The sequence below is a fragment of the Lutra lutra genome, chromosome 6 (genome assembly GCF_902655055.1).
Source record: "Lutra lutra chromosome 6, mLutLut1.2, whole genome shotgun sequence".
Classification (NCBI taxonomy): domain Eukaryota; kingdom Metazoa; phylum Chordata; class Mammalia; order Carnivora; family Mustelidae; genus Lutra; species Lutra lutra.
The window spans coordinates 40,409,261-40,436,004 of NC_062283.1; the positions used below are offsets into that span (position 1 = coordinate 40,409,261).

General features: G+C 39.0%; 1 protein-coding gene across 1 annotated transcript in view; it reads left to right on the forward strand.

Annotated features, from left to right (window-relative positions):
• Nucleotides 1-6,932: 6,932 nt before the first annotated feature.
• The window catches only part of LMBRD1 (LMBR1 domain containing 1), a 129,789-nt gene continuing 109,977 nt past the window's right edge, over nt 6,933-26,744 (forward strand). Inside the window, exons 1-3 of the mRNA XM_047733035.1 lie at nt 6,933-7,174; nt 13,859-14,035; nt 25,162-25,222. Coding sequence (XP_047588991.1) covers nt 7,097-7,174; nt 13,859-14,035; nt 25,162-25,222 — 316 coding nt within the window. The 5' untranslated portion in view covers nt 6,933-7,096. The remainder of the gene's footprint in view (nt 7,175-13,858; nt 14,036-25,161; nt 25,223-26,744) is intronic.

Here is a 26,744-nt window from a genome sequence, read left to right on the forward strand (position 1 = left end):
TTCCTTGGCATATAGACATATCACTTCAGTCTCTGCCTTCATCATCACATGGTGTTCTCCCTGTGTGTGTGTGATAAACTCATTTTCATCCTTCAAAACCTGGTCCAATGTTACCTCCTCCTAGAAGCTTTTCTAAACCTCAATTAATATATTTTGTGTTTTTAATTAAAATATTTTTTTTAAAAAAAGATGTGGACATAGTAGTTGAAATTCCCTACCTTATATCATTAAAAAAACAGTAGAAGAAAGGGGTGCCTGGGTGGCTCAGTCAGTTAAGCATCTGCTTTCAGCTCAGGGTTGAGTCCCATGTTGGGTTGCCTGCTCTGCAGGGAGTCTGTTTCTACCTCTGCCTCTCCCTCCACTGTTCTCTCAATCTCTCTCTCACTTGCTCTCTCTCTCTCTCAAATAAATAAATAAAATCTTTTAAAAATAAACAACAGGAGAACTTACAATATCTATTTGGCAACAAATAAAAACACAAGGATAAATGTCTTTATCAATTGTTTAAAAACGTAAAGATCAACTTAAAATTCTTTCATACTGTGCTACAGACACGACTATCTAGACCTGACCAACTTTAGCTCCATAACTTCTAATAAGGACAATCATTTTTACATAACTTTATGACTTATAAGTTATTAACATGTGGGAATTTAACACCAAAAGTTCCATTTGATTTCAGATATAAGCTGAGAAACTCTGTCCAGAATTGAAGCAAGCAGAACCACACAATGAACGAGAATAGACATTGGAGTCAGTAGAGGAACCCTACTGTTAGAAAAAAGTTCAACATATGCTACAAATAAAAAATACATCATTTATTAAAATTCTTGAGCATGCTATGGATCATTTTAAATATCAATTGAAAATCAGTTTCTCTTGTAATTTCTACTCGTGTTACAAACTGTCTTTGACGTTACCTTATGTTTGAGTTGTACATGCAAACTTACTTTTTATACCTTAAAATACATAAACACCAGGTTTAGGAATTGACACAATGAAAAACACTTGGGTATATTAAGTGATATTTTAGCTATGGCTAGACTATGTTTAAATAATTTATTTCATAGTCGGGAGAAAAATCTTAAGAAGAAAACTAACATGCATCATCAGTTCATGTGGGAATGTTTGTTCCACTGGAAGTATATAAATGGTATCCATTAAGAGTTTATAATTGCAGAAATATGGAAATGTGAATTTTACAGTTCACATTATGAAACTGTGTGCAGTCTAATTTTAGGATGACAAATTGGAACGTTGCCTCTGTGTCCACAAATCAGAAACACCAGATATTAACATTTCAGTGTCATTTTCTTTAAGAAAACAATGAAACCAATGAAGTATAGTTTTGAATATATCTTCTACTTTGGGGCTCAATAAAAGCCATTTTGATATTAAATGAAAAAATGTAGACCATAAACATTTAATTTTTCATGGATTAGCTCTTGTGCAAAAACCTCCAGCTTCCCCACAGAATTATATACAAATGAGCAAATGTTCTAACAGAACCAAATGGGCCTCTCTACCATATGTGCCAATTCCCCCATAAATACACTTTAAGCCCTTTCACAAAGAAAATAAGAAACTTCTTAGGGTTGTGATGACCAATTCAGTTGGATGACAGTGGAAGGATTGCGGGGGAAGGAGATAATGTAGTAACAGGAGAGAAAGGTTTGCTCAAACCTCCTCAGGCCCACAGTAATGTTCACTCAGGATCACTGTTAAATCCTTTTGACAGAAGATTAAGTGTAGGCAGTACATGGTGCACAACAGAGAGCTAAATTCTACATTAACACATGATGGATCAGGCCAGACATGTGCAAAGTCACTAGGATCTGAGGCCAGCAAGGCTTAACTATAACCTGACTGAAGGTATTAAACAAGGCAAAGAATTTGTCTATCAGAAGGATTATTGGTTAACGATAGAAGCACAGACAACATGACAGAAAGAGGAATTTTGAGGCTTTTCAAGTGTCTTATTTGGACAGAAAGTCCAATATTTCATGTTTTCAACAAGGTAACAAAATAAGGAAAAGAACAATGTATAAAAATCAGCTATTTCAAGAGGAAAACACATGTTAACATCTGGTAGACTTATACAGTTAATTTGGATGCATAAATAGGCTTTGCTATTGTCTAGTCTAAATGTAATTTCAGAGTGCAAGTTGTATCATCAACTTGTATAGTTCCCACTGTGTGGTTAGCTTGATGATGGGACTTTTTTAGCTTACTGACCCCTTTGCTAGACCTTGACCCTTATGTGGTCCTGACTTATGCACTCTACTACCCTACCTTGGGCCTCTGTGTCCTACTTCCTTTCTTTATTCTCTACCTCTTCTGTGTCTCATTGACATTAAGTTTTTCTCCCAGTCTGTTACTTTTTTCCTCTTAATAAATTAAACATTTAGTTTGCTTTTTGCCATTTCTACCAATTCCTATGTTAAGATCCTTTTCATAAATTTTACCTCCTAACATGTGTCACTTGATCATAATCCAACCTTTGGTTTTCTGAAAGTACTTTGTAAAGGAAAAGAGAAACCACTCCCATGCCTCTTGTTTCCCAAACCCATCCCCAATCCTCCACCTTAGGGTTCTTGAGTTCTATAAGGTTTAGGGATGAGAAGAATGGCTATCCTTCCTTCCTGAACTCTTTCGTTGACAGTTTTGGCATCTGTGTTCATTGTTGTTTTCTTTATTCCATCTTTGTCCAGTTTTGGAAACCAGATGGCCTTTCTGTAGGTCATCACTGCCTGTCCCACTTGGGACTATTCCCCAGACTTTCTGCTTTCCACAAGTTCCTGGGCTAGACCAAGAGAATTCTTAGAAAGACTCCTCCAATAGAGATTGCTGAACACGTCCACAGGAATGAGCAATAGGGTGGTTCTCAGAGGCCTTCTAGCAAAGTCTTCAGTGTGATTTAATAGGCTTTTGTGGGGCAGGGTTGGGAGTAAGGATGGGGAGGGGCTAATCTGCACCCTTTCTGCACCAAGATATTCCCAGTACAGGTTTGTTTGCTAGCTCAGCTCCACGGACCTCTGTGAGGCAGCCATTCTCAGCCCTTACAGCAAGATGTTGGGCCTCTCCCAACATTCAGGTCACACCTTTTAACATATGGGTGATTCTCATGTGTCTCCTTCTTTTACTGGCTTTAGGGGAGGAGGGCTACTTAAAAGCTCAAGGACAGGGGCGACTGGGTGGCTCGGTGGGTTAAAGCCTCTGCCTTCAGCTCAGGTCATGATCTCAGGGTCCTGGGATCAAGCCCTGCACCGGGCTCTCTGCTCAGCAGGGAGCCTGCTTCCCCCTCCCTCTCTCTCTCTGCCTGCCTCTCTGCCTACTTGTGATCTGTCTGTCAAATAAATAAAATCTTAAAAAAAAAAAAGATCTTCAAAAAATTAAAAAAAAAAAAGATCTTCAAAAAATTAAAAAAAAAAAAGGTCAAGGACAGATGAATGAGGGGAGGATACTTGTTTTCTTGCAAATGTTGCTTTCCTCCAGAGGTCTCTAGCCCTCTAGTCAATGGGGCTAGGTTTTGATCAAAGGTTTTCTGCAATGTGTCCTCTTATTAAATCCCTTGGGAGTGGTAGGCTCTACATGACCCTTTCTTTGAACTTAAAATGGAACAGAGTCAGGGCGCATGGGTGGCTCAGTTGGTTAAGCACCCATCTCTTGGTTTCAGCTCAGGTTATGATCTCGAGGTCCTGGGATTGGCCCCAAGGTGGGCTCTGTGCTCAGTGTAGAGTCTTCTTGAGATTTTTTCTCTCTCCCTCTGACCATCCCCCTGTTCATTCTCTCTCTCTCAAATGAATAAATATGTCTTAGAAAAATACAAGAGTCCACAGAAATCCTGGTACCTTACTAAGAGTAGTTAGATGGGGAGGAGGGCAAGGGCATTCTTTTGTAATGCCAGGTGTGTTAGATTCTTTAGGCTGCTGTAACAAAAATACCATAAATGGGTGACTTTAGAAACAACAAAAATTTGTTTTGTACAGTTCTGGAGACCAGGAAGTACAAGATCAAGGTGCCAACAGATTCACTAACTGGCTAGATACTGTTTCCTGGTTCATAGGTATGTCTTCTCACTGTAACTTGATATGGTGGAAGGAGCAAGGGAGCTCTCTGGGGTCTTTTTCCATAAAGGCAATAACCATTCATGAGGGCTCCACCCTCGTGGCCTAAGTGCCTCCTAAAGGCCCTGACAACAAAAACCAACACCTTGAGCATTAGGATTTAATATATGAATTTCGGTGTGTGTGTGTGTGTGTGTGTGTGTGTGTGTGTGTGACACACAAATATTCAGTCTACTGCACCAGGGTAGCAGGAAAGGATTATCTGTTGGTTTTCTACACCCTAGTGGAACATACTAGAATGCATACACAAAAATCCTTGAAGCTCTTAAAGGTGAGCATCTTGGCATGAGAAGAACTGTGTTAATTTATTAGGATCTTTTCAGTTTCTAAATTATTTATGCTTGGAAATTTTGTAAGTAAGCGATCTTTCTTTTATAATTGCAAACAACCAATAAAGATTATTATTTTTAAAGAGCTCTAGTCTACAATTAAGGGCTTCTTAGATTTAATAACATCATCCAGGAGAATATATTTCATCTTTGCTGCACTGGTCTGTATGTGAAATGAATAGTACATCCTGACCAAGGTGAAGAATGGAAAGACAGGATGTTATGCGCATCTCCACTTGTTCAGATGCCTCACATTCTCTTTTCTTTCCCAACTTTCCTTATTCAAACTATTTCTATTCTTGTAACTAGTCACACTTATGAGCAACACAGGTTTGTAAGGTTTTGCCTACCTGAAAATCAAGCAATTGCTCAACCAGTCCCCAGTACTTAAACATTTAGAGTCAGCAAAAGCGCTAAAGCAGTTTATTAAATGGGCTTAATTCAGTGGACATTATATCAGTTATTAAAAAGGTTCAGTTTGGTCTTGCTAAAAACTCCAATTTCACATAAAACTTAAAGTGGTGTGGAAGATTTTAGTTTTTAATTCTTTGTCTCCCTCCCACCCATAAATTCTCCTTCATAAGCAGAAATTAAAAGGGCTGTGAAAGGAATTTATTCTACAATTCTTGAACCCTCAGCCAAATAAAATGTCAGTAGATGGATTGGAATAGAGAGAAGAAAAATTGAAGAGATTTTTTTTTCTTCTCTTTTCTTTCTTTTTCTTCCTTTTCCCCTTCCTTCCTTCCTTCCTTTGAAGAGATTTCTTTCATGAGATTTGTTCCTCCTGGTTTGTGGATTTTCCACCTTTAACCACAAGGAACAGTGTGTGTTTGAGGGTGTGGAAACATTGGGCTAGGATGTTCCCATCTAAACCTTAGACTAGTAAGGGCGGTCTCGTGGGAGCCACTTAGAGATTTTGAAATATGTTTCCCACAATTGAGAGATACAGAGGGATTGTACTTGACTCAGGCCTGGGAAAAGTACAGCAAACTGTGGAGTGCAGGCTTACTCCTTCTGGAATATCCAAGAAGGGCTGATTGCTTTTTAAAAAAAAAATTAATTTATTTTTTTCAGTGTTCCAAGATTCACTGTTTATGCACCACACCCAGCTTTCCATGCAATACGTGCCCTCCTTAATACCTACCACCAGGCTCACCGATTACTTTGATGGTAGAAGCCGGAGACTACAGCAACACTGAGACTGGCATGTGCTTCCAAACGTTGTTATGCAGGGTATGCCCAATCTTTTATGATAGGGGGGATTAGGGCCATGGGGGAATAGGGAGAATACTGGTCTGGGGTTGTCTTAGACCTCTCCTTCTAGCCAAGGGAACCCCTAAGAGAGGAGTAGGAGACTAGCAGAAAGAGGCAGAATATCTCCACAGCGTTGCCTGGCTGGCTCAGTTGATAGAGCATGCTACTCTTGACCTCTGAGCCCCACATTGGGCACAGAGATTACTTAAAATAAAATCTTAAACAAAGAAGTACCACATTATGCCTGACAACTGGTGAAATAATGTAAGTGACCACTTGGATTAGAGATGTCTCTATGCACTTGAAGGAAACTATAGGAAAGAGGTTACCAGAGAAATCAATGTTCCACAGAAGAAAGTCATGATCAAACATTTGTAGGTCCAGAGAACATGAAGCCAGTTGATGATGGCACCAATTCATGTTAAAATCGTTCTTTCCTCTATTTCCTTCTTTCCTTTTCCCTTCGTCCCTCTTCTTTTCCTACTTCAGGATTCAGCTACAAGTAGGTCTTAGGCACCTAATGCCATCGCAAAGATGCATCGTAAAGGTAGGATTCACTCTAAGTTCTGTTTTGATTTACAAGTTATCTTTTTTCAATTTAGTGGTTAAATACCGCCCCAGTGGTTAAGTACCCCCACTCCAGGAAACCCAGGCAAGCTATCCCAGGAACTATCTAAGCCGTTGCCTCATTACGGCCTACCGCACAGTTTTGTTAATTTATGAATATTAGAAAGCCTGCAATTTCACCGTGAATATGTTCACAAAGTCATTACTGAAATTCACAGGTATGTAGAGCGCTAAGTAAAAAGGCTACAACACGATGTGCTAAGGCAACGTCCAGCCAAATAGTTACTCAGGTTGGGCCCAATGCCAGCAGATTATAAAGTCATTTGTTTTTTCTTCAGATGTCCATTCCTGCAACCTAGTGAGCTGTGCAACTACATGGCCCATTCTGTCTTAGACATCAGGGCTGAACTTCCTTTCCAGGAGGAAGTCAAAACTCCTTAATGTTGGCTTGAATTTCTAGAAAAACCCAATCCAGGCCCTTGTGGAGTCCCCTCACTTTTCCAGTCCATCAGCTTAGTCGGATTCAACTATTCCAACGAGGCTGCTGTGCTGTAAAACACCACCCTCGCATAGTGCCTTCTCAACACCTCCGGAGCAGGCAGCGCGGTGACGTCACGGCGTCGCGGGCGCGCCCCGCCCCTGCCCGGCTCAACGCCAGGGGACGCTCGAGGGCTGGGTCTCCTTGGCAACTACTTGCTCCGCCCCCTCAGGCCCTTTAACCTTTAGGGTGCCCGGGCGCTGAGTCCTTCGCACTCTTTCCCCTTTCCCCCTCCCCTTTCCCCACCCCCTTTGCCCTAGGAGTCGGAGCCGGAAGTGAAAATGGCGGCGGCGGCGCCTGGTGGCGCGGCTTCGGCGGAGCTGGTGATCGGCTGGTGCATATTCGGCCTCTTACTACTGGTAGGGGAGGTACTCATAGTTTTCCCAGTGTTTGGACTGGTGGAGGAGAGGGAGGGGCTGGCCCTGTAGCTGGCCTTTCCGGGCCCGGGAGACCCTCCTCATTCCGCCCCGCCCCCGTTTTAGTTTGGACTGTGGCGGAGGGGCGCGGTGGGGGGTGCCGCTCCTCTGTTCCGGGGCGGGGGCTGCCCTGCGAGTGGGGAAGGGAGGCACTGATTTGCTGATTTCCGGCCGCCTTTCCTGTCTTTTCCCTGATGACGTCTAATGTTGCAGGTTTCCGTTCTCGAAACTCTTGGCCTTATCCCTGACCAGGGCACCGGGACGGGTGGAGTTTGGGGATGGTGGAGACCCTGGGGGTTGAGAAGGGAGAAGTGGCCTCTAGTCCCCACGTGAGACGTGAGCACGAGGTGTGGGGCAGCAGCGCCTGATCTTTATAAGTTCAGTAGCCGCTGGCCTTGAGCTGGAGGAGGGCCTCTTTGCTTCTTTAAATGGATTTTGTCCGTGTTTCTTACCCCTGGGGTTATTGAGTCTCCAACCTTCTCTACCCATTGTGCGATTCTGCCTTGATGACGTGAGGTGTTCTGACTTCCAGGTTTCACATTCCTTTCGAGTCTTTTTGATGGATGTAAAAATTTACGCAGGGGAGATCTGTAGCCCTCTTTACTGCCAGTATCAGGGTGTATATGCTACAGCCTTTCAGAACTCAGGGGCTTTCTTTCCCTACCATCTTAATTCTGTTTATCTAGTGATCAAAACGTGGGCCTCAGTAGCCCCAATGGCCTAGTTTTTACTTGTCTCATATTAAAACCCTTGGATTTATTTTATTTGGGGGTTCAATTTATTTCTTTCCATACCCCTCCCCATTCTCGCCCTCTTTCTTCATTGTCTTTATCCTGTCCTGTTGTAGCATTGTGACCCAAAGTATTTTGCTGCTTTGCATTACTGAAACAAAAAAACAGAATCAACCGCCAAACCCAGTAACTTCAGTTTTGGAAATCAAGGCTTGTATTTGTTAGATTCCACTGCAGTGTCTGCAACCTAGGTAGTAAGTGGTGTGTTTTGCTGGTAAATGTTTCAGCAGAAACTTTTCCCCTGACCAAAAAAAAAAAAAAAAAAAAAAAAGTGTGAAAACTTCTGGAAAGTTATCTCTTGCTACCAACACTCTCCCAGAAAATAATACTGCCTTTACACTGCAGCATACTTTACTCCTCTTGGTGGAGAAAATGGAAACAGTAAAGGGTGGCTGGCCTTGGCCCCAAAGCCCATCCAGTCCTGTACTTGAGGAGGTCACTTTTCAGGCCATTATATTCAGTTGGTTTAGGAAAAAACAAATGAGTATGTAATGAGTATCAAAATCTAGTGGGAATATTTTGGCAGTTATCTTAATAAATGTTTAATGTCTGTGAGTTGTGCTATAAATTGTGGGAGGATGGAAACAAAATGGCCTTTAAGAGAGCCTGAAGAGGGGCACCTGGGTGGCTCAGTGGGTTAAAGCCTCTGCCTTCAGCTCAGGTCATAATCTCAGGGTCCTGGGATAGAGCCCCAAATCCAGCGCTCTTCTCAGCAGGGAGCCTGCTTTCCTTCCTCTCTCTGCCTGCCTCTCTGCCTACTTGTGATCTCTCTGTCAAATAAATAAATAAAATCTTTAAAAAAAAAAGAGAGAGCCTGAAGATAATGGGAAAACAAAAATTACTTTTTCTTAAAAGATTTATTTATTTATTTATTTATTTGGTTGGGGGCAGAGCGCAGAGGGAGAGGGAGAGAGAAACTCCAAGAAGACTTCCCGCCGAGTATGGGAGTGTGGATCCCCATGCCCTGCTAGATCCCATGACCCTGAAATCATGAAATCCCAACCATAGCTGAAACTAAGAGCGGGCGAGACGCTTAACTGACTATGCCACCCAGGCACCCCGAGAACAAAAATTATTAAAACAGGTATTTTAAGTACTGAAAACCAAAGTATGATTTTATAAATGAGCTAGGACTTCAGAGAATAGAGAGCAATGGGGAAGGAAGTGGAATTGAGGTAGACTTTGGATAGATGAAGAAGGGAAGGTACTGAAGTTGGTGATAGTATAGAAGGAAAAGAGAAAATGAGAGGGGAATTAAGGAGTTTGAAACTAGATGTTGGAGCAGAAAAAATTAGTAATAAGGGCTATTTAATTTTCTGCAAATTTCTTTAATTCCTGGTGTATTAGAAGAGAGATTAGATTCTCATGTCTGCTTGTATATTCAGTTTTTTGAGTGTTTTGGTTGAAGTAAATGAAAAATATCCTATGTTAGTGGTATGTACTTGGAAGCAGAGGAGTAATTTTTAGGTAACTGTGGATGTTGTTAAGTACTACACCAAAACTCAGTAACTGGAAACTTTCTAGAGGTTAGTTGAAATAATGGAATCTGAAACCCTATCATTAAACTTTTCATTCTGTTACATTAAAATTTGTTGGTCCATGTTGCACTTTGGATCTTTTGCCCATGCATGGTTTTATAACACGAAGCATTGATTATTTAGAAAATCTGGTTCACTGAGTTATGCAGATATTCCAAATATGGATATATTTCATTACATAATAACAAAATATCCCATTCATTATATTACTGATCTTGTCAGAAGAAATATCCCAGAAATAAGTATTGAGAAACTGTCAGCCTTGCCATCATGGATACAAGTTTTCCAAAATTCTGAGTTTCATTGAAAGGTTGAAATTTTATCATTGGGAAATTTTATCATTGGGAACGGATACTGTCAGTTGTTTTTTGTGAAGTGACAGGTTCCCATTGTTCATTTCAACAAAATATGCCAGATGTCCAAGTCTGAATAACCATAATCACTTGTACTTAAAAGTGATATTCCTTGAATAGAATGTCTTATGTGGCTTTGGTAGTGCTTTTCCTGGAGACAGCCATCACACCTTGCTGTGCAGCTGGAGAACTCCAATGCATACTTCACCATTTCTCCCATGGAATATTGAAAAGATTCAAGGGTTGAAGTTCAATAAAGTTAATTTTTACTGCTTCATTAAGATCAGTCTTAAGTCGTCGTGTGTGTGTGTGTGTGTGTGTGTGTGTGTGGTGGTGAAGTATATAAATAACTACTGGCACAATTTGGTGCCATTGTCTTGATTCATGCTTAATTTGTCAGCAGTTTTACCACTGACTTATGCAGCATGAGTGCAGGTGTCAAGATAATGAAAAAGGCAAATGACTTTTTAGTATTATGAGCATCGTTTTCAATTTGTAAATCCCTGGAAAAGGTTCTGGGAATGCTAGGGGTTGGAGGACTTCACACTTTGAGAACTGCTCTCAGTAATCTACTAAAGAATCAGAACACTAAGATTGACTACTCGAATGATCCTGGGCAAACAGAGGGGACTATACAGTGTCTTCTGCCACATGGGAAATGGTTAGGATTGGTCCTCCCAGTTCTATAATCTAACTTTGTCTCTTTTACGAAATCTAAGGGTTTCTTCCTAAGTCCCCCAATTACATTCCCCTCAATTACATTCCCTTTTGCTATATAAGACAGAGTCTTCATTACTGTAAAGCAAGTTCATCCTTGTTACTTAAAGTGATCATCACTTGGGAACTTGTTAGAAATAGTAAATGTAAGACCCTAGCCTCCCTGAATCAGAATCTGCAGTTTAACAAGATCCCAGGCAGTATATATGCTCATTAGTTTAAGAAACATCTATTCTCATTCCTACCTCTGCCCTTAGTCGTCAACCTTGACAGCTCATCAAAACCAACTAGGGAGTTTTTAAAAATCCTAATACGCAGGCCAATTAAATTAAAATTTTGTGGGAGGGGCTTGGGCTTGCTCTAAACCTTTCTTTATGATTGTTAGCAAAATTACATATTTCTTTTATGAAATGCTCCTAAGATGTTCTTTCATATGACATTTGGTTCATATATATGGACATATGCAATTCATATGACAGTTGCTATTTGGGAAGCAGTTACTGTGGCCAGGCACTGTGCTATAAACTCTTACATCTTATTTAATACTTATAACCTGATATGAAGTATCCTTATTACTATTTTATAGATGATGATATTTGTTTTATTTTATAATACAGTAACTACTGATAGATTTAACATATAAACAAAAAGCTCTTTGGGGTTCTCAGTTTTAAAAATATGAAGGGATTGTGAGACCAAAAAGTTCAGGATCCTTTGGCTTAACTATTTTGGCTGGTTGCCCTTTCCCTGCTTGTCTGCCTGGTATTGGCAAACAGCTTCTTCTGCAGTAATACCTATCACTTTAAACTTTGTAGAAGTGCAGATCTTTTTGAAATCCATCAAAAAAAATTATTGAATACTATGTGTCAGGTTCTGCTAAGGATAGAATGATTAAGTTCAGCTTCCAGTGCCTTCAGAATAATTTGAGGAATGTTTTAAATATTTGTGACTTCATTAAAAAAATCCATTAAAATATTAATATAAATATATGAGAAAATAAGTTCCCCAAACTAAAATAAATTAGTCAGTAGACAGAAGTTGAACCTAGGTCTTTTTTTTCTTCTGACATCAGGTTCCAAAGTCTACAGTCTGTTCGTTCTTTATTTTTTCCTGCTGTTCTGACACCAGCTGAAATGTTAGTAATATGAAGGAATTACATGAAACAACCTAGATAGATCTAAAATATATTATCTTAAGTGAAAGAAGCTATATAGGAAGACTCAAAAGACGATACGCTATATAAGTACATTATGACATTCTGGAAAAGGCAGAAGTTATAGGGACAGATAATAGTGGTCATCAAGGGTGGAGAGTAGAGAGAGGGGTTAACTACACAGGGGCAAAGGGGATTTTTCTGTGGTGGTGGAACTGTTCTTACATCTTGATTGTGGTAGGGGAATTTGGAAGCTGTGAAACAAATTAGCTGCTGTTGTTAGTTGCTCCTGAACTAGGATACCCACAAAGGAAGTAACAATTGAATCTGTTCAAGAGTGAAAGGACAAAACCATACTTTTGTCTCAGAGCTCTTAATAGAGTTTATTTAAAGCAATGGTTCTCTCTTATGGCTAAGTAACATTCCATTGTCATTTGCCACAAGATGGATGAACCCGGGGCGTGAAATAAGTCAGAAAGAAAGACAAATACCATATGAGTTCACTTGCAAAATAAAAAGCAAAACAAAAAACCAGAAACAGCCATAAATACAGAGAACAAACTGTAGGCTGCCGGAGGGGAGGGGATGAACAAAATGGGTGAAGGGGAGTGGGAGGTACAGGCTTCCAGGTACGGAATGAGTAAGTCGTGAGGATGAAAGGTACAGCATGGGAGTCAGTGATACTGTAGTAATGTGTGGTGACAGTTGGTAGCTACACTTGTGAGCATGGCATAGGGAGTAGAACTGTGGAATCACTATGTTGTAGGCTTGAAACTAATGTAACATTGTGTGTAAACTATACTTCAATAAAATGGGAAACAAATAGCGATGGTTCTCAAGTTTGGCTCAGATTAGAATCCTCAGGCTTTTTTAGTTTTACTTTTTATATATTTAAGATTTTATTTATTTGAGAAAGAGAGAGAGAACATGAGCAGGGAGGGTGGGGGGTGGGGACAGAGGGAGAAGTGGACTCCCCACTGAGCGGGGAGCCCAACATGGGGCTAGATCCCAGAATCCAGGATCATGACTTGAGCCTAAGGCAGTCGCTTAATTGACTGAGCCACTCCAGTGCCCTTCCTCAGGCTTTTAAAGTGCTGTTGCTTGGAGGAGCTTCACTCTGAATTGGTTTGTGGGGATGGCGTTAAGGGTATTTAAAAACTGCTCAGGTGATTGTTACACAACCTAGGCTAAGAATTACTGATTAGTACCTATCTGCAATTCCCTAAATTTGAGTAGAGCAGAGCTTTTTAAAATGTAGTTCCTGGACCAGTAGCAGCCTTACCTGGTAAGGCTGTTACAAATACAGATTTTCTGGGCATGCTCCAAACCCCTGAATCTGAAACTGGGTGTGGGTCCCAGCATTCTCTACTATAATAAGCCCTCCACATGATTCTGATACTCCCTAAAGTTGGAGAATTGCGAGTAAATTCCTATACTCCGTGTTAGTCATTAGAAAGGCATTGGTAACTATTAAGAGTACCTGGTGGATTAGAGGTTGTCATCCTTAATACAACTGAGTGTATTTTTATCGCTGGAAAATTCCTGGCAGTGCATGTGTACTTATTTTAAATGTTCACTTTTCTTTGTTTAAGGTCCTTTAAAATTTGAATTGTAGTATAATGTGTTAATTGCATGGTGATTATGGGCAGTTAATCTTTAGCTGAGTGGTATTCTTAAACTGTCAAAATGGGTCAGAAGTTAATTTCACTTCAAGTTATATTCTGTTAGGTTGGAGAAATCTGTAGGTAAAAACTATTCAAAACTAATTAAAACTATGATGTTGCATGAAAACATTAATGAGGTTCAATGAGGATATATGTAATGGAGCATTGTTATCAATAACTTTTGTGTGTGTATGTGTCTTTGCATCTAAGTGAAGTTGGGCTGCTTTCATGAATTGGGCTTTGAAAATTTATAAATCTTGCACCAGTTTATAAGAGGTAGTACACCTTCCTTACATATCTAAAAGACCCTTCATTTGACAGTTTCCCATTGGAAACTTTCAAACACATACTATCCTCTGTGTAGAGAATACATAAGGCAGTAACAAAACATTTCTTTCTGTTCTCTTTCAGGCTATTTTGGCATTCTGTTGGATATATGTTCGTAAATACCAAAGTCAGCGGGAAAGTGAAGTTGTCTCCACCATAACAGCAATTTTTTCTCTGGCGATTGCACTTATCACATCAGCACTTCTACCAGTGGATATATTTTTGGTTTCTTACATGAAAAATCAAAATGGTACATTTAAGGTAATTACTGTCATACTATGTGATTTTTTTTCCCTCCTTTCAAGTTCTTGGCAATTAAGTGTTTAAGTTTAGCAGTCCAGTATATATTGTGCTTTTATTGTTGTCTCCAGGGAACGAATGCAAGTGGAAATGCAGCATAGAAACTGAGAATGGGACAACCATCATGGAAGACTAGAAACAAACTAATTGACTTAAGAACTGTTAATTCACCAACCCTCCAAATGTGAAGAATCCCTTTTGTTGATCTGAAAATATATTAAGTAATTGCAATAGTTTATTTTTGTGTCTCTCATAGCTCCCTTGAAGTTTGAGTTGATTTACATTAATGCAGTAAAATAAATAATTTAGTAGGGCTTTTGTTAGTGGTGGATCAAACTCTCAATCTGTTTCATATTGAGTACTTTGAGTCAGTATGGTATGCAGAAAAGACCACTAAGCTAGCTGGGAGTTACAAGATGTGACTTCTAGTCTTGACTCTTTACTGTCTAGGCTGTATCTTTGGCTAAATTAGTTAAGTTTTCTGGACTTCAAGTTTTTCATTTTTAAGATGAAGGGTGTTGAACTGGAAGGTTTCTGTGTTCCCTTTCAATTAACATATTTTTAAGTTTCTTTTTTGGGGGGGTTCCTTTTTTTATTTAAATTCAATTAATATATAGTGTATTATTAGTTTCAGAGATAGAGTTCAGTGATTTCATCACTTGCATAGAATACCCAGTGATCATTATATCATGTGCCTTTTTTTTTTTTTTTTTTTTTAGAATTTATTTATTTGATAGTGAGAGAAGGAGAGAGAGCACAAGTGGGGGGAGCAGCAGAGGGCGAGGGGGAAGGGAGCCTGATGTGGGACTCAATCCCAGGATCCTGAGATCATGACCTGAGCCGAAGGCAGAGGCTTAATCCACTGAGTCACCCAGGTGCCCCATCATGTGCCCTTCTTAATGCCCATCACCCAGCTACCCCATCTGCCCACTCCCCTCCCCTCCAGCAACCCTCAGTTTGTTTCCTATGCTTAAGAGTCTCTTATGGTTTGTCTCCCTCTCTGATTTCATCTTGTTTTATTTTTCCCAGGTTTGTTTCTTTTACTAACCAGAATCATACTGTGTGTATTGTTCTTTGAGGTGCTTGTTGGAGATGTTCTCAGCCAAGCACACTCCTTTTATCCATCATACATTCCACATAAGTAGTACCACTGTTTTGGGTTGCTTCATTCTGCTGTTATAATTATGCCACCTTTTGTGCACAGACTTGAGCACAGGGACTGAAATTTGAGGGAAGAGTGCCAGTTTGAGTGCTTGGCAATGTGAAGTGAAGGTATGCTGACTTGGCATTGATCAGGTGGCAGGCTGTGCATGTTGACTCGGGCAGGAGGGTGGCTGGACTATGAATTTGGGACCCACAGGCTGATGGTATTGTGTGTGACAGAGACGTGGCTCGCTTTGCTTTTAACTTTTGTTTTTCTGGGAAACTCTCTCCTTCTATTCTAAATGAAAGCCTTCCTGGATAGAGTATTCTTGGCTGTAGATTTTTACCTTTTAAAACTTGGAATTTATCATGCTGCTTCCTTTTGGCCTGCAGAGTTTCAGCTGAAAAACCCACTGATAGTCATATGGGGTTTCCCTTGTATGTCACTGTTTTCCTTTCTCTTGCTGCTTTGAAAATTCTTTTTGTCACTACTATTAGCTATCTTATTTACTTTGTATCTTGGTGTAGAACTCTTTGGGTTGGTTTTGTTGGGGACCTCACAGATCTGGATTTCTCTTTCCTTCCCCAGATTCAGAAAGTTTTCAGCTATTATTTCAGCTATTATTCTGCCCCCTTTTCTTGCTTTTCACCTTCTGGGATCCCTATCTTGCAACTGTTATGCTTGACCGTGTTGCTGAGCTCCCTGGGTCTGTTCTCATTTTGTGTATTTTTTTCTCCCTTCCCATCTGCTCAGCTTGATTACTTTCCATTACTCTGTTGTTCTCCAGGTGGTTGCTGTTCTTCTACTTCCTCTTTTTTGCTATTTATTCCAGGTGGTCTATTTTTATTTCCATTTAGTGAATCCCATAGCTCTTATTGGTTCTTTTTTACGTCTGCCGTCTCTTAGTAGAGGATCTTAGGGAAGTTCTGCACTCCTTTCTCAATTCTAGCGAGTATCTTTATGAGTATTACTTTAAATTCACTATCAGACATATTACTCATCTCCATTTCACTTAGGTCTCTTGCTCTTATTTTGTTCCACTCTTTAATTTGGGACACATTCCTCTGTCTCCTTATTTTGTCTATTGCTGTCTCTATTTCTGTGTGTTAGGAAAGTTAGCTATGTCTCCCGCAGTTGAGAGTAGTGGCTTCATGAAGAAGAGGTTCTGCAGTGTAATGTCTCCTTTTCACCAGAAAATGGCGCTTCAGGAGAGTCTCTGATGTGTGTACAGAGATGTCCTGCTGTTGTGGTGAAGCTGTGTTTGCCTTCAGTTCAGCCTGCAGTGGCTCTCTGCCTATTGTGGGCAGAGTCTGGTGCTGGTTGTGTTAGTGGTCCAGTCTGGGGCTGCCTTGGGCTTGAATTGAGTAAGACCAGGCATTCACCATAGATGAAGTAGCACCAAACTGCAGGCACTTTCCCTGTGTTGTTGTCCCCCCACCCCTACCCCCGCCCCAGGGAAGCTTTTGTTGGTGGGTGGGGCCTGCAGTTAGACCAGCTGCCTGCCCCCAGCCCACTGTTGGGCTCATAGTCAGACTGGTGTGTGGTTATCCTCCCCGCTCCCTGGAGCAGGACTCACTTTGGGGTGGTGCGGACCGTTGTCTGGACTGCGCACACACTGCCAAGCTTGTGGCACTACTTTGAGGAGATCTTGCCAGGAATGATCAGAGGGGGTGGATCTGCTTCACTGTGGCCTCTTGTCTATGTCAGGCTGCAGAGAGTCTGTTCTACCAGCTTTCCGGTTACTTTCTGGGTTATTTATGCTCATGTGGGTGTTCTCTAGATGGCCATGTGGCAAGAGGTGAGTGCAGGGTCCTCCTACTCCACCATCTTCCCAGCAGCCATTTTTAAGTTTCTTAATAGCTTAAGTTTCCTTTTTTAAATAAGATTTTATTTATTTATTTGAGAGAGACAGTGAGAGAGAGCATGAGAGAGGAGAATGTCAAGAGTGAGAAGCAGACTCCCCATGAAGCAGGGAGCCTAATGCAGGACTCGATCCGGGTGCTCTGGGATCATGACCTGAGCTGAAAGCAGTTGCTTAACTAACTGGGCACCCAACAGTTTTAAGTTTCTTGATGCAGGAACTGTGTCTTCTTTATTGATGTATCCCAGGTGTTTAGCACAAAGTAGATACTTAAATACTTGAATGAAATGTTATTTCAGATAACTCAGTGTTGCATGCTTCCAAAATAAGTTCCTGAATTGGGCCAGTTGGACTTAAATTTTTTTTTTAAGATTTTATTTACTTATCTGGCAGAGAGAGGGAGAGAGGGGCAAGCAGGCTCCCAGCTGAGTAGAGAGCCTAATGCGGGGCTTGATCCCAGGACCCTGGCATCATGACCTGAGCTGAAGGCAGAGGCTCTAACCCACTGAACCACCCAGATGCCCCTGGACTTAAAAAATTTGAAAACATTTTTGTAGTTAGGTTTAGATATATTATGATTGCTGTGAAAACTAGTTATTTACTGTAGGTTACTTACTTACTTATTTATTTATTTTTAAAAGATTTCATTTATTAGAGAGAGAGTGCACGCAACTTCCCTTTCTGGGAGCATGAGCAATGGGGGGGCAGAGGGAAAGGGAAGAGAACAAACTGACCCACTGAACACACAGCCTGAAATGCCGGGTTCAGTCCCAGGATCCTGAGATCATGACCTGAGCCCAAGTCAGGTGCTTACCCAACTTAGCCACCCAGGCACCCCAGTCAACTCATTTATTTAGCAAGTGTTAATTGAGCACTTAGCATGTGCCAAGTGCTGTATGAAGATAATAATTAACATCTGTTGAATATTTACTGTGTCAGATCCTGTTCTCAATGGTTAATAATATATTACCACTCTTTAACCTCTCAAACAACCCTGTGAGGTATAGTATTACCCATGTTTTTATGGACAAGAAACCAAAGTCTGGAGAGGTAAAGTAACCTGTTTAAGGTCATACAGCCTATAGGAGCTATAGCCAAGATTTGAAACTCTGCAATCTGGCTTCAGAACTCTTTGTTCACTAGATTATATATATATATATATATATATATATATATATATATATATACTCAGTGGGTACTATAAAGATACAGACATAGATATATCTGATATAGAAGTTGTATTATCCCTTATATAATTATTGATTGAATAGAAGATTTCTTAGTTTTGAATTTATAATATTTGGTTTGTTTAGATTTTGTAGGGGAATATGTTTTCTTGAAATTTCTAAGTATTTTCATGAAATTTTGAACTTTCTCTTAGATTACGTAGTTGTTTGGGACTATGCTTAAATTAATAGACACTGGGTACTAATTTTTGTTTTTTAGTTTGTGAGATGCAGTCTACTGGTTTGAGCAAGAGTTTGAGAATTCACCCACTACGAAAGCAAAACTATTAACTTGTAAAAAATTAGGGCACTTGTTTTATTAACTGTTTCCTAAGAGAAGAAAATGCATAACTGTAGTTAATGTGCTTATTTTATATTTGCTTAATGTAAATGTGGTACCAGTAATTACAAGAGAAAAATGTTATTTTTTTCTCCACTTATTACAGACTTCTTTCTTTGATTATCAGATTATTTATTAATTTTATGTTCTCTTTTTTTCTACTTTGCATTTACTTATATCTATTTTGTTCTATTTTTAGTTACTTTAGAGCTGAGGTAATATATCAGTTTTTGCCCCCCCAATACTTTGATGCTTTTTTTCTTGGTATCTTAAAACATTTCTTCCCTTTCTTTCTCTTTGTCTTTTTAGGTGGGAGGCTGGGGGACTAGTGAAATTCATGAGTTTTCATTTGAAGGGCATCTTTGTTAATGCTTAAAAGTAGAACTGAATAGACTTTTAAAAAACTTTTTCCTAATAATTTGTAGAAAGTATTTTCTCCAAAGAGTTACTGATGAAATTTCTTGAGGTATTTAGTGAAAGAAAGACAAATACAAATGTTTAAGAATTAGTTCTTCAGACTTCATACCACAATTGTAAGTTTAGTCATAGTAGAGTAAAAGTATGCCATAATAGCTTTAACCTATCCTATCCTTCCTTAGTACTTAGGAGAAATGTACAAGTTGATAACTGTTTTCTATAATGAATTACATTTTATCTTAATTTTTATGATGTGCATTTCTTACTCCTAAATGAATATATATATTCATTTTATCCATTTTCACCTCCCGTATTTTGAAGTCTTTAAATGATTGTAGGCTTGTTTATAAGATATAATTATTTGGAAATTGCAGATGTCAGTGATTGTGAATGGAGGGTGCTCAAGCTTTCCTATAACCAGGTAGTAAACAATACTTTTCTATTTTGTCTTAGTTCCCTTCCTTGCTTTCTCTTCCTCCTTATGGCAGGGGTATATTGTAATAATGCATGAGTTGTATTCCATTTTTTTTTCTCTACACATGGCACTATGAATAATTTTAGCCAGATAATTTGTTTCTGGTTCTTTTACAAAACAATTAACTTTTTAGATTAAAAAACAAAACAAAACAAAAACCTTAAATAATAGCTGTAAGTGTTTTGTTACAGTGTCTTATATAGTTGACCAATAACTTTGGATAATGATATAACACAAAATGTACCAGTCACAATAAAAATTAAAAATTGACATTATCATGAATAAGTATTTTTTATTTTTTACAATGTGTAAACATTTTTTAAAAAAATTAGTAGTTAAGATATGGCATTGAAACCTTTTGTGTTTTTTTTTTTTTTTAAAGATTTTATTTATTTATTTGACAGACAGAGATCACAAGTATGCAGAGAGGCAGGCAGAGAGAGAGGAGGAAGCAGGCTCCCTGCTGAGCAGAGAGCCCAATGCAGGGCTCGATCCCAGGACTCTGGGATCATGACCTGAGCGAAGGCAGAGGCTTTAACCCACTGAGCCACCCAGGCGCTCCGAAACCTTTTGTGTTTTGACAGCTAAAATGTTCATATCTAAATCCCTTCCTCCAATGATTAATCTCTCTTCATGGCCTGTTGGTGTTGGATGTCTGGGTTTAACTCTCCCGTATTGCCTCACTTGTACTCTCAAACTGTGTCTTAGAACTTTGTATTCTTCACTGCAGCTTAAATACATTTATTTGCTTAATATCTAATAAGCATGTAGAATGTACCTGACACCCATGGGTGCGGGAGATTAATAAATGAGGCTGCTGTTTTCATGGAGCTTACATTCTGTGAGATCAGGCCAACAGTAAACAAAACAAGCTGACTTCAGAGCAATACGTTTTATGAGGAAATATAACAGATTGCTATGGAAGTCTGAGTTGTGGGTAATTCTGATAGGGGCACAGGAAGGCCAAATTGCTGAAACAGGTTACTCGAGATCAGACCTGGATGAGGAAGAACCAGTCAGGTGAAGGTCCAGAGGTGAAAGGGAGAGGGAACAGCAAATACAGAAGCTTTTAGACAGAGGTGAGTTTGGCCTATTTGGCTGAAGTGTAGCGTTGGAGGTTGCACTTTGGTACCAGCTAAGATCAAGAGGAAGACGGGAGCCAAATTGTTTACGATGTTTAAGTCATGTTAAAAGAGCTGTATTTTGGACAAAGTACCTTAAGAGTCCTATCCTAAATATTCAAGTGGAGGTGTCAAGTAGGGAGTTGGAAGTGGTGTTGAGAGGTGTAGTGAGAGGGGTAGAGAAGTGACTGCTGGTTTTTGGTCAGTGGTGATCAAAGAACAAGAAAATAATTTCAGTGGAGCATTAGGGTTGGAGTGGGTTAACTGTGGACAGAATGATAGGGAATGCTGAAAACTTTTCAAGAACTTCTGTTTTCTAAGGGAGTAAGAAGTGGGGCCAAGGGGCGTATTTTTATTCGAGGTGGTTGTGTGTATATCCCTGTGTTTAGTGGAAATTACCAGGGTTTGTTTACTTAAGGATTCAGTGGAGTAGGAGAAATTTTTAGAGGGAAGAGAAGATACTATTGCAGGTACAGTGTTTTTGAGAAAGCAAAAGGGTGGAGGTCTTAATGTGAAAGGAGTGACTATAAATAGGAGTATAGGTACTTGGCAGAAGGAAGGACTGACATTTGAATACAGATGGAAGTAGGTTTTAGATTTGGTAGTAAGTTGAGTTAGTTCCTGTCTTTTGGCTCCAGATTGTTTTAGGGACCTCAAATTCACTGTTTCTTGGCCGTTGACATTTTGTGCTGGTTCATCTTTGTTGTGGATTTTGTCCTGGGCATCATAGACAGCAGATCTTTGCCTCTACCCACAAGATGCCGCTAGTACACCAACACTCTCCCAACCTCCTGGGGCTCCATTGCCAAATCCCTCTGGGGGACGAAGTCACCCCTGAGTGAAAGCCACTGGTCTAAGGTGAGAATATCAGGTGAAATTGAGGAGAGTTGAATACTTTTGGGTTGGGCTGAGCATTTCTAAAAGTCATCTTGAAGAATAGGAAAGGAAATTTTACGTACATGACCCACTGCATCTGTGTTCTGTAGAATTTATTTTCTTTCCCTTTCATCTGAAATATTCTTTAATATTCTCTAGTATTCTTTTCCTTTCAACCCTTTGGGTCTTAAATCACTCTGTAGTTTCTTTTGGTCTCTACTTTGGGAGGCCGTGGTCTAGAAAATGTATCAAGGGCATAGTGGTTCTCAAAATGTAAATGGAGGAAGGTTTCATAAACTAAGCTCTTTTAACATTATGTACCTTGGAGGCAAGACAGGGTAGAAAAGCCAAATGCACTAATAGTACTTGAATGATGTTGTATATTTTACGCATATTTTTAGGCTTAAAATAGTAATGTTAATATTTTCTTATTACTGTAATATTTGGTTTAACAAAAAAGAACCTTGCAGGGTAAAAGGTTCTAAGTGTCAGTGAATCTTTGGCTTTAAATAACCTACATTCTTTCTTCTTTTAACTTTTTTCTGAGGTTGGGGTCTTGCTTAATTTTAAAGTTTAACTTGAAGTAGTTCTCAGTGGGTACATTAATACCTTATGGGACTATTTTAGAAATTGGAAGGTAGCTTGTGCAGGAATAGGTGAATTATTCTGTTTCAAAAAATCGTTAAGATTCAAAATTTTTTTATTTTATTTTATTTTATTTTTTGGACAGAGAGCCAGTGAGCACAAGTAGGGGGAGCAGCAGGCAGAGGGAGGGGGAGAAGCAGGCTCCCTCCTGAGCTGTCAGCCTGATGCGGGGCTCAATCCCAGCACCCCAGGATCATGACGTGAGTCGAAGGCAGACACTTAACGACGGAGCCACCCAGGCGCCTCTCAAAAATCTTTTTAAAATTCTGTTTTGTGCATGTATAGTAACTAAAGAAACTGTTAGGAACTGAAGTTTTGATTATGTACATATCTCTTTGGATACTTGAATCATTGATGAAAAAATTTCCAATTATTGCACAGAAACATCTCTAGCGCTTTCCATGTGGCAAAAGCACTGTTCCATTTTTTTTTTTTATATGTATGGATATGTGTGTGATTGTTTTATTTTTTAGGCAAATATTGCATGTGTTGAAACTCTTAGTTGTAGTTTATTGTGTGGCTCCCCCCTCCAAAAATACTTCATGGATATCTACATATACCAATTTATACAGATTTCATTGTTTTTAATGTCTTTACAGTTTCTCCTCAGACATTTAGATTGTTTCTAGTTATTACTGTTTCTTAATTTTTTTTTTTAAAACACTGCATTGAATATTGCTGGGTTAGGAACAAAGGGAACAATAAACATTATTTGGTATAGGATGGAATTTATGAGGATTAGGGTCAGCAAGTGCACAGGTTCTTAAATTCTTGATATTCTGTGATGTTCTGCAGTAAGGTGAGCTTCCCCAAAGTACAGGTGCTTCAGCAGAGGTACCTTTACCTTCTTTGGTTCTCCCTTCTTACAAGGCAAGGAGAATGGCCTTGTGGATAGGTAAACAGTATGGACTTGGGTGCCAGGTGGCGTGAACTTAGATACAAGGGTACATGAGGTGCTTGGACATTCCAGATGCTGAACACCTAGAGACTTTGGGCCCCTTTAGTCCTGTGAGTAATAGAGATGGGGTGAGCTCCTCCTACTGTATGGGAAGGGGAGACCCCATTTTGGTAGCTTGTCATGCAACCCAGTAAGATCTCTTAAGATCATTCATTAGATGGTACTATTTGTCTTTAAAACTTAGCTGTATACTGCTATCTGTCCTGATTTGTGTGACTCTTTTTAGGATTTAGAATCTAGAATCTCTAGATCATAGACGATTTTTCTTGCTGTGTAGGTGATGACTTTCCCTCTACATTTGCCACTAATAACATGTTTTAAATTTTGCCACTTGGGTAAATGAAAGGTTACTATAATAATAGATTTTCCTGTTTTATTAATAAAATCTAGTAATGGGGTAAATTCCTCATAGTTGGTCCTTTACAAAAAATTTCCTAGCTCTTGCCTATATGTTCTATGGATGATTTTTGTAATTACCGTGTCAAAATACTCTGCCTCTTAGTATATTGGGATTTGGATTGACAGTTTTTATAGATTAATTTGGAGGGATTTGTTACTTATAGTCTTTTCATGTAGGAACATGTGACTTCCCATTTATTTATTTTTTTTAATATTCTATAATTTAGTTTTCTTTAAAGAGTTAAAATAAAGTTTTTATTTAGCTTATTAAGTTTTTTTATAATCTTGATTGCTATTGGAAAAAATACTATTTTTATTGTACTTTCTCTGTCAAGATTTTGCTTTTGTAGTGCTAAATTCGGATTTTCCACATTTTTGTTCCTTTAGGAATTTGTCAGAAATTCATAGATGTTCCTTGCTTAGAGTTCTTTGTAGGGGAAAAAAAAAAGAAAAAACCAGTTATTTTAGGAGATTGAAATGTTGATATCCTTCCTTAAGTGCCAGTGTAATGAGATGTTGATACCGTCTTGAGCTCTTAAAGTGTTTATAAGAAAGAGATGACCTGGATACTAATACTTAATAGCAGTAGTCACTTAGACTTTCCAGGTTTAATTTTTCGTATGCGTAAAGTTTAGGACATTTGACAAAAAAACTTGCCATTATAACCTGAGTTCTGATTCATTAGTATACAGATATTTTTTCTATTTGATAAGATTAATTTGAATTATATTTTCTAAGTTAAATTACTAATTTAAACAATACTTGTGTGGGATGAATGCAGAGAAGTTTAGATTGACTGTTCTTTTACGTATTTTTAAAAAATATGTTGTGCTCAAATATTTTCTTTCTAGAATATAAATCATATTTCACTCTCTGTATAGAAATTCATCACTAGGGTGCCTGGGTGGCTCAGCGGGTTAAAGCCTCTGCCTTCAGCTCAGGTCATGATCCCAGTGTCCTGGGATTGAGTCCCGCATCGGGCTCTCTGCTCAGCGGGGAGCCTGCTTCATCCTCTCTCTCTGCCTTCCTCTCTGCCTACTTGTGATCTCTGTCTGTCAAATAAATAAAATCTTTAAAAAAAAAAAAAAAAGAAATTCATCACTATTTTCTGTTGCCCTTAGGACAAAGTCCAAAAATACTTGGCATGACCCACGAGTCCCCTTAAGCCTGTGACCTTGTCTGCCTTGTTTCACCAGCTTTTTCTTACCTTTCTAACAGCTCTAATGAATCTATATTTAACTGCTTGCAGTTTTTTTCAAACTTTCCTTTGTGTTTCTTCTCTCTTTCATCCTTCCTACTGTTTTTTCCTCTCCTTTTCTCTGAGGACGACCTTTCTTCCTTCATTATTCACTTCAGAGTCATTTTGGGAAGCCGTCCCTGATCTTCAGACCAAGTTAGATGCCTCCTGCTTATGAGTTCCCATAGAACTATATTGTCGTCTTATCCCAGCATTTACCTATTGAAATTTGTGTGCTTATTTATCTGTTTTCTCAATTATTGAAGGAACAGACTTGGTTGAGTTGATGATACACTTGTAAGTGACATTCAGTCATATTAAAACTTAATCATAATTGCTAAACAAGTGGATGTTTCATTAATATTTCTATGTTTCCTTTTTATCCTAGGACTGGGCCAATGCTAATGTCAGCAGACAGATCGAGGACACTGTGTTATATGGTTACTACAGTAAGTATTTCAGTTTCATTTCCTATCTGGGCTGCTAACCAAGATGTAGAATTAAGCTGTGTATAAACATTTAATTTTGGTATCACACTTGTGATTATTGTTTCAACGCCCGGAGTAAGAAATACAGCATTCATTCTTATAATCTGGAAACTTTGAACCTACTTTGCTTCATTTAGGCTCACTTGTAATATCTTTTTGGAGTTTTAGTCAAGTTACTTTAAATCTCAAGTGTCTTTCTTTGTTAACAATACCAGTTTCCTACTTACGCTCTTGATTTTAAAAATCTCAGTTTTCTAGACATTCTTTCCAAGTATTGACACGAGTAAAGCGTACCCCAGGGAGTTTGTAACATCAACTTTATTGTACTATACAGAGCCAGTTTAAGGGATTCTGGTTGATTGGGCCTTCCCTCTCCCTTCCTTCCTGAATGTTCAATTATAAAAGCTTTATAGTAAGCACCTAAGTGTTTCCCAGATTTTCTCTTTGAATGTGCATAAGACTTGTGTTTTTATAAAAGTGTGTAAGCGTGGGGGCTTCTGGGTGGCTCAGTTGGTTAAGCATCAGACTTTTGATTTCAGTTCATGTCATGATTTCAGGGTGCTGGCATTCCGTCATGTCAATGTGCACTCAGCAAGGAATCTGCTTGGATTCTCTCTCTCCCTCTCTCTTTGCCCCCCTCCCCTGAGTGTATGTGCATTCTCTCTCTCCTTAAAATAAAAATAAGTCTTTAAAAAAGTGTGTAAGTGCTGGGGCGCCTGGATGACTCAGTCAGTTAAGCGTCTGCCTTTGGCTCAGGCTGTGATCTTAGGGTTCTGGGATCCAGGCCTGCATCTGGTTCCCTGCTCAGCGGGGAGCCTGCTTCTCCCTCTCTCTCGGTCTGCCCCTCGCCCTTTGCTCTCTTACTCACTCTGTCTCTGAAATAAATAAATAAAATCTTTAAAAAAATGTGTAAGTGAAGGGATGTCATTTTTTTCATCAACTAATCAAGATGTTGAATAAGATTTTAGTAGGACACTAAATTGGAAACTGAAAAATACCAGCTTATAGAAGCTTCTTTTGATGGGATAATTTTTTCAAGGGTTTCATTGAATTTTAATTTAGCTGCTTTGGCTCTACCTTTGCCTTTTCTCCTAATCTGAAATCTAAAGACCCATGAAATTCTATCCCTTTGATGTGTACTTTAGAAATATTTTTGGTATTTTAATGTAGAATTCATTATTTCTGATAAATACATTAAATTTATATTTAAAAATATTTATATATAAATATAAATTATTTAAATATAAATTTGACCTCTTATGTTAAAACCTTTGAAATGGTGCTATGTTAAGCAAAATGTTGCCTTTCATTATAAATTTTGGGAGGATATAAAACACTTCAAAAACAATTTGGGGGGGAAGTAGAGCCTCTCTTCTTTGTGACGGTAAAGTATATTTACAGGATAAAGCAGCTTTTATCTTGGTGCAGTCCAGGTCTCTGAGCCATATCTTATCACTGAACCTAGAGGCTACTGGATTAATCC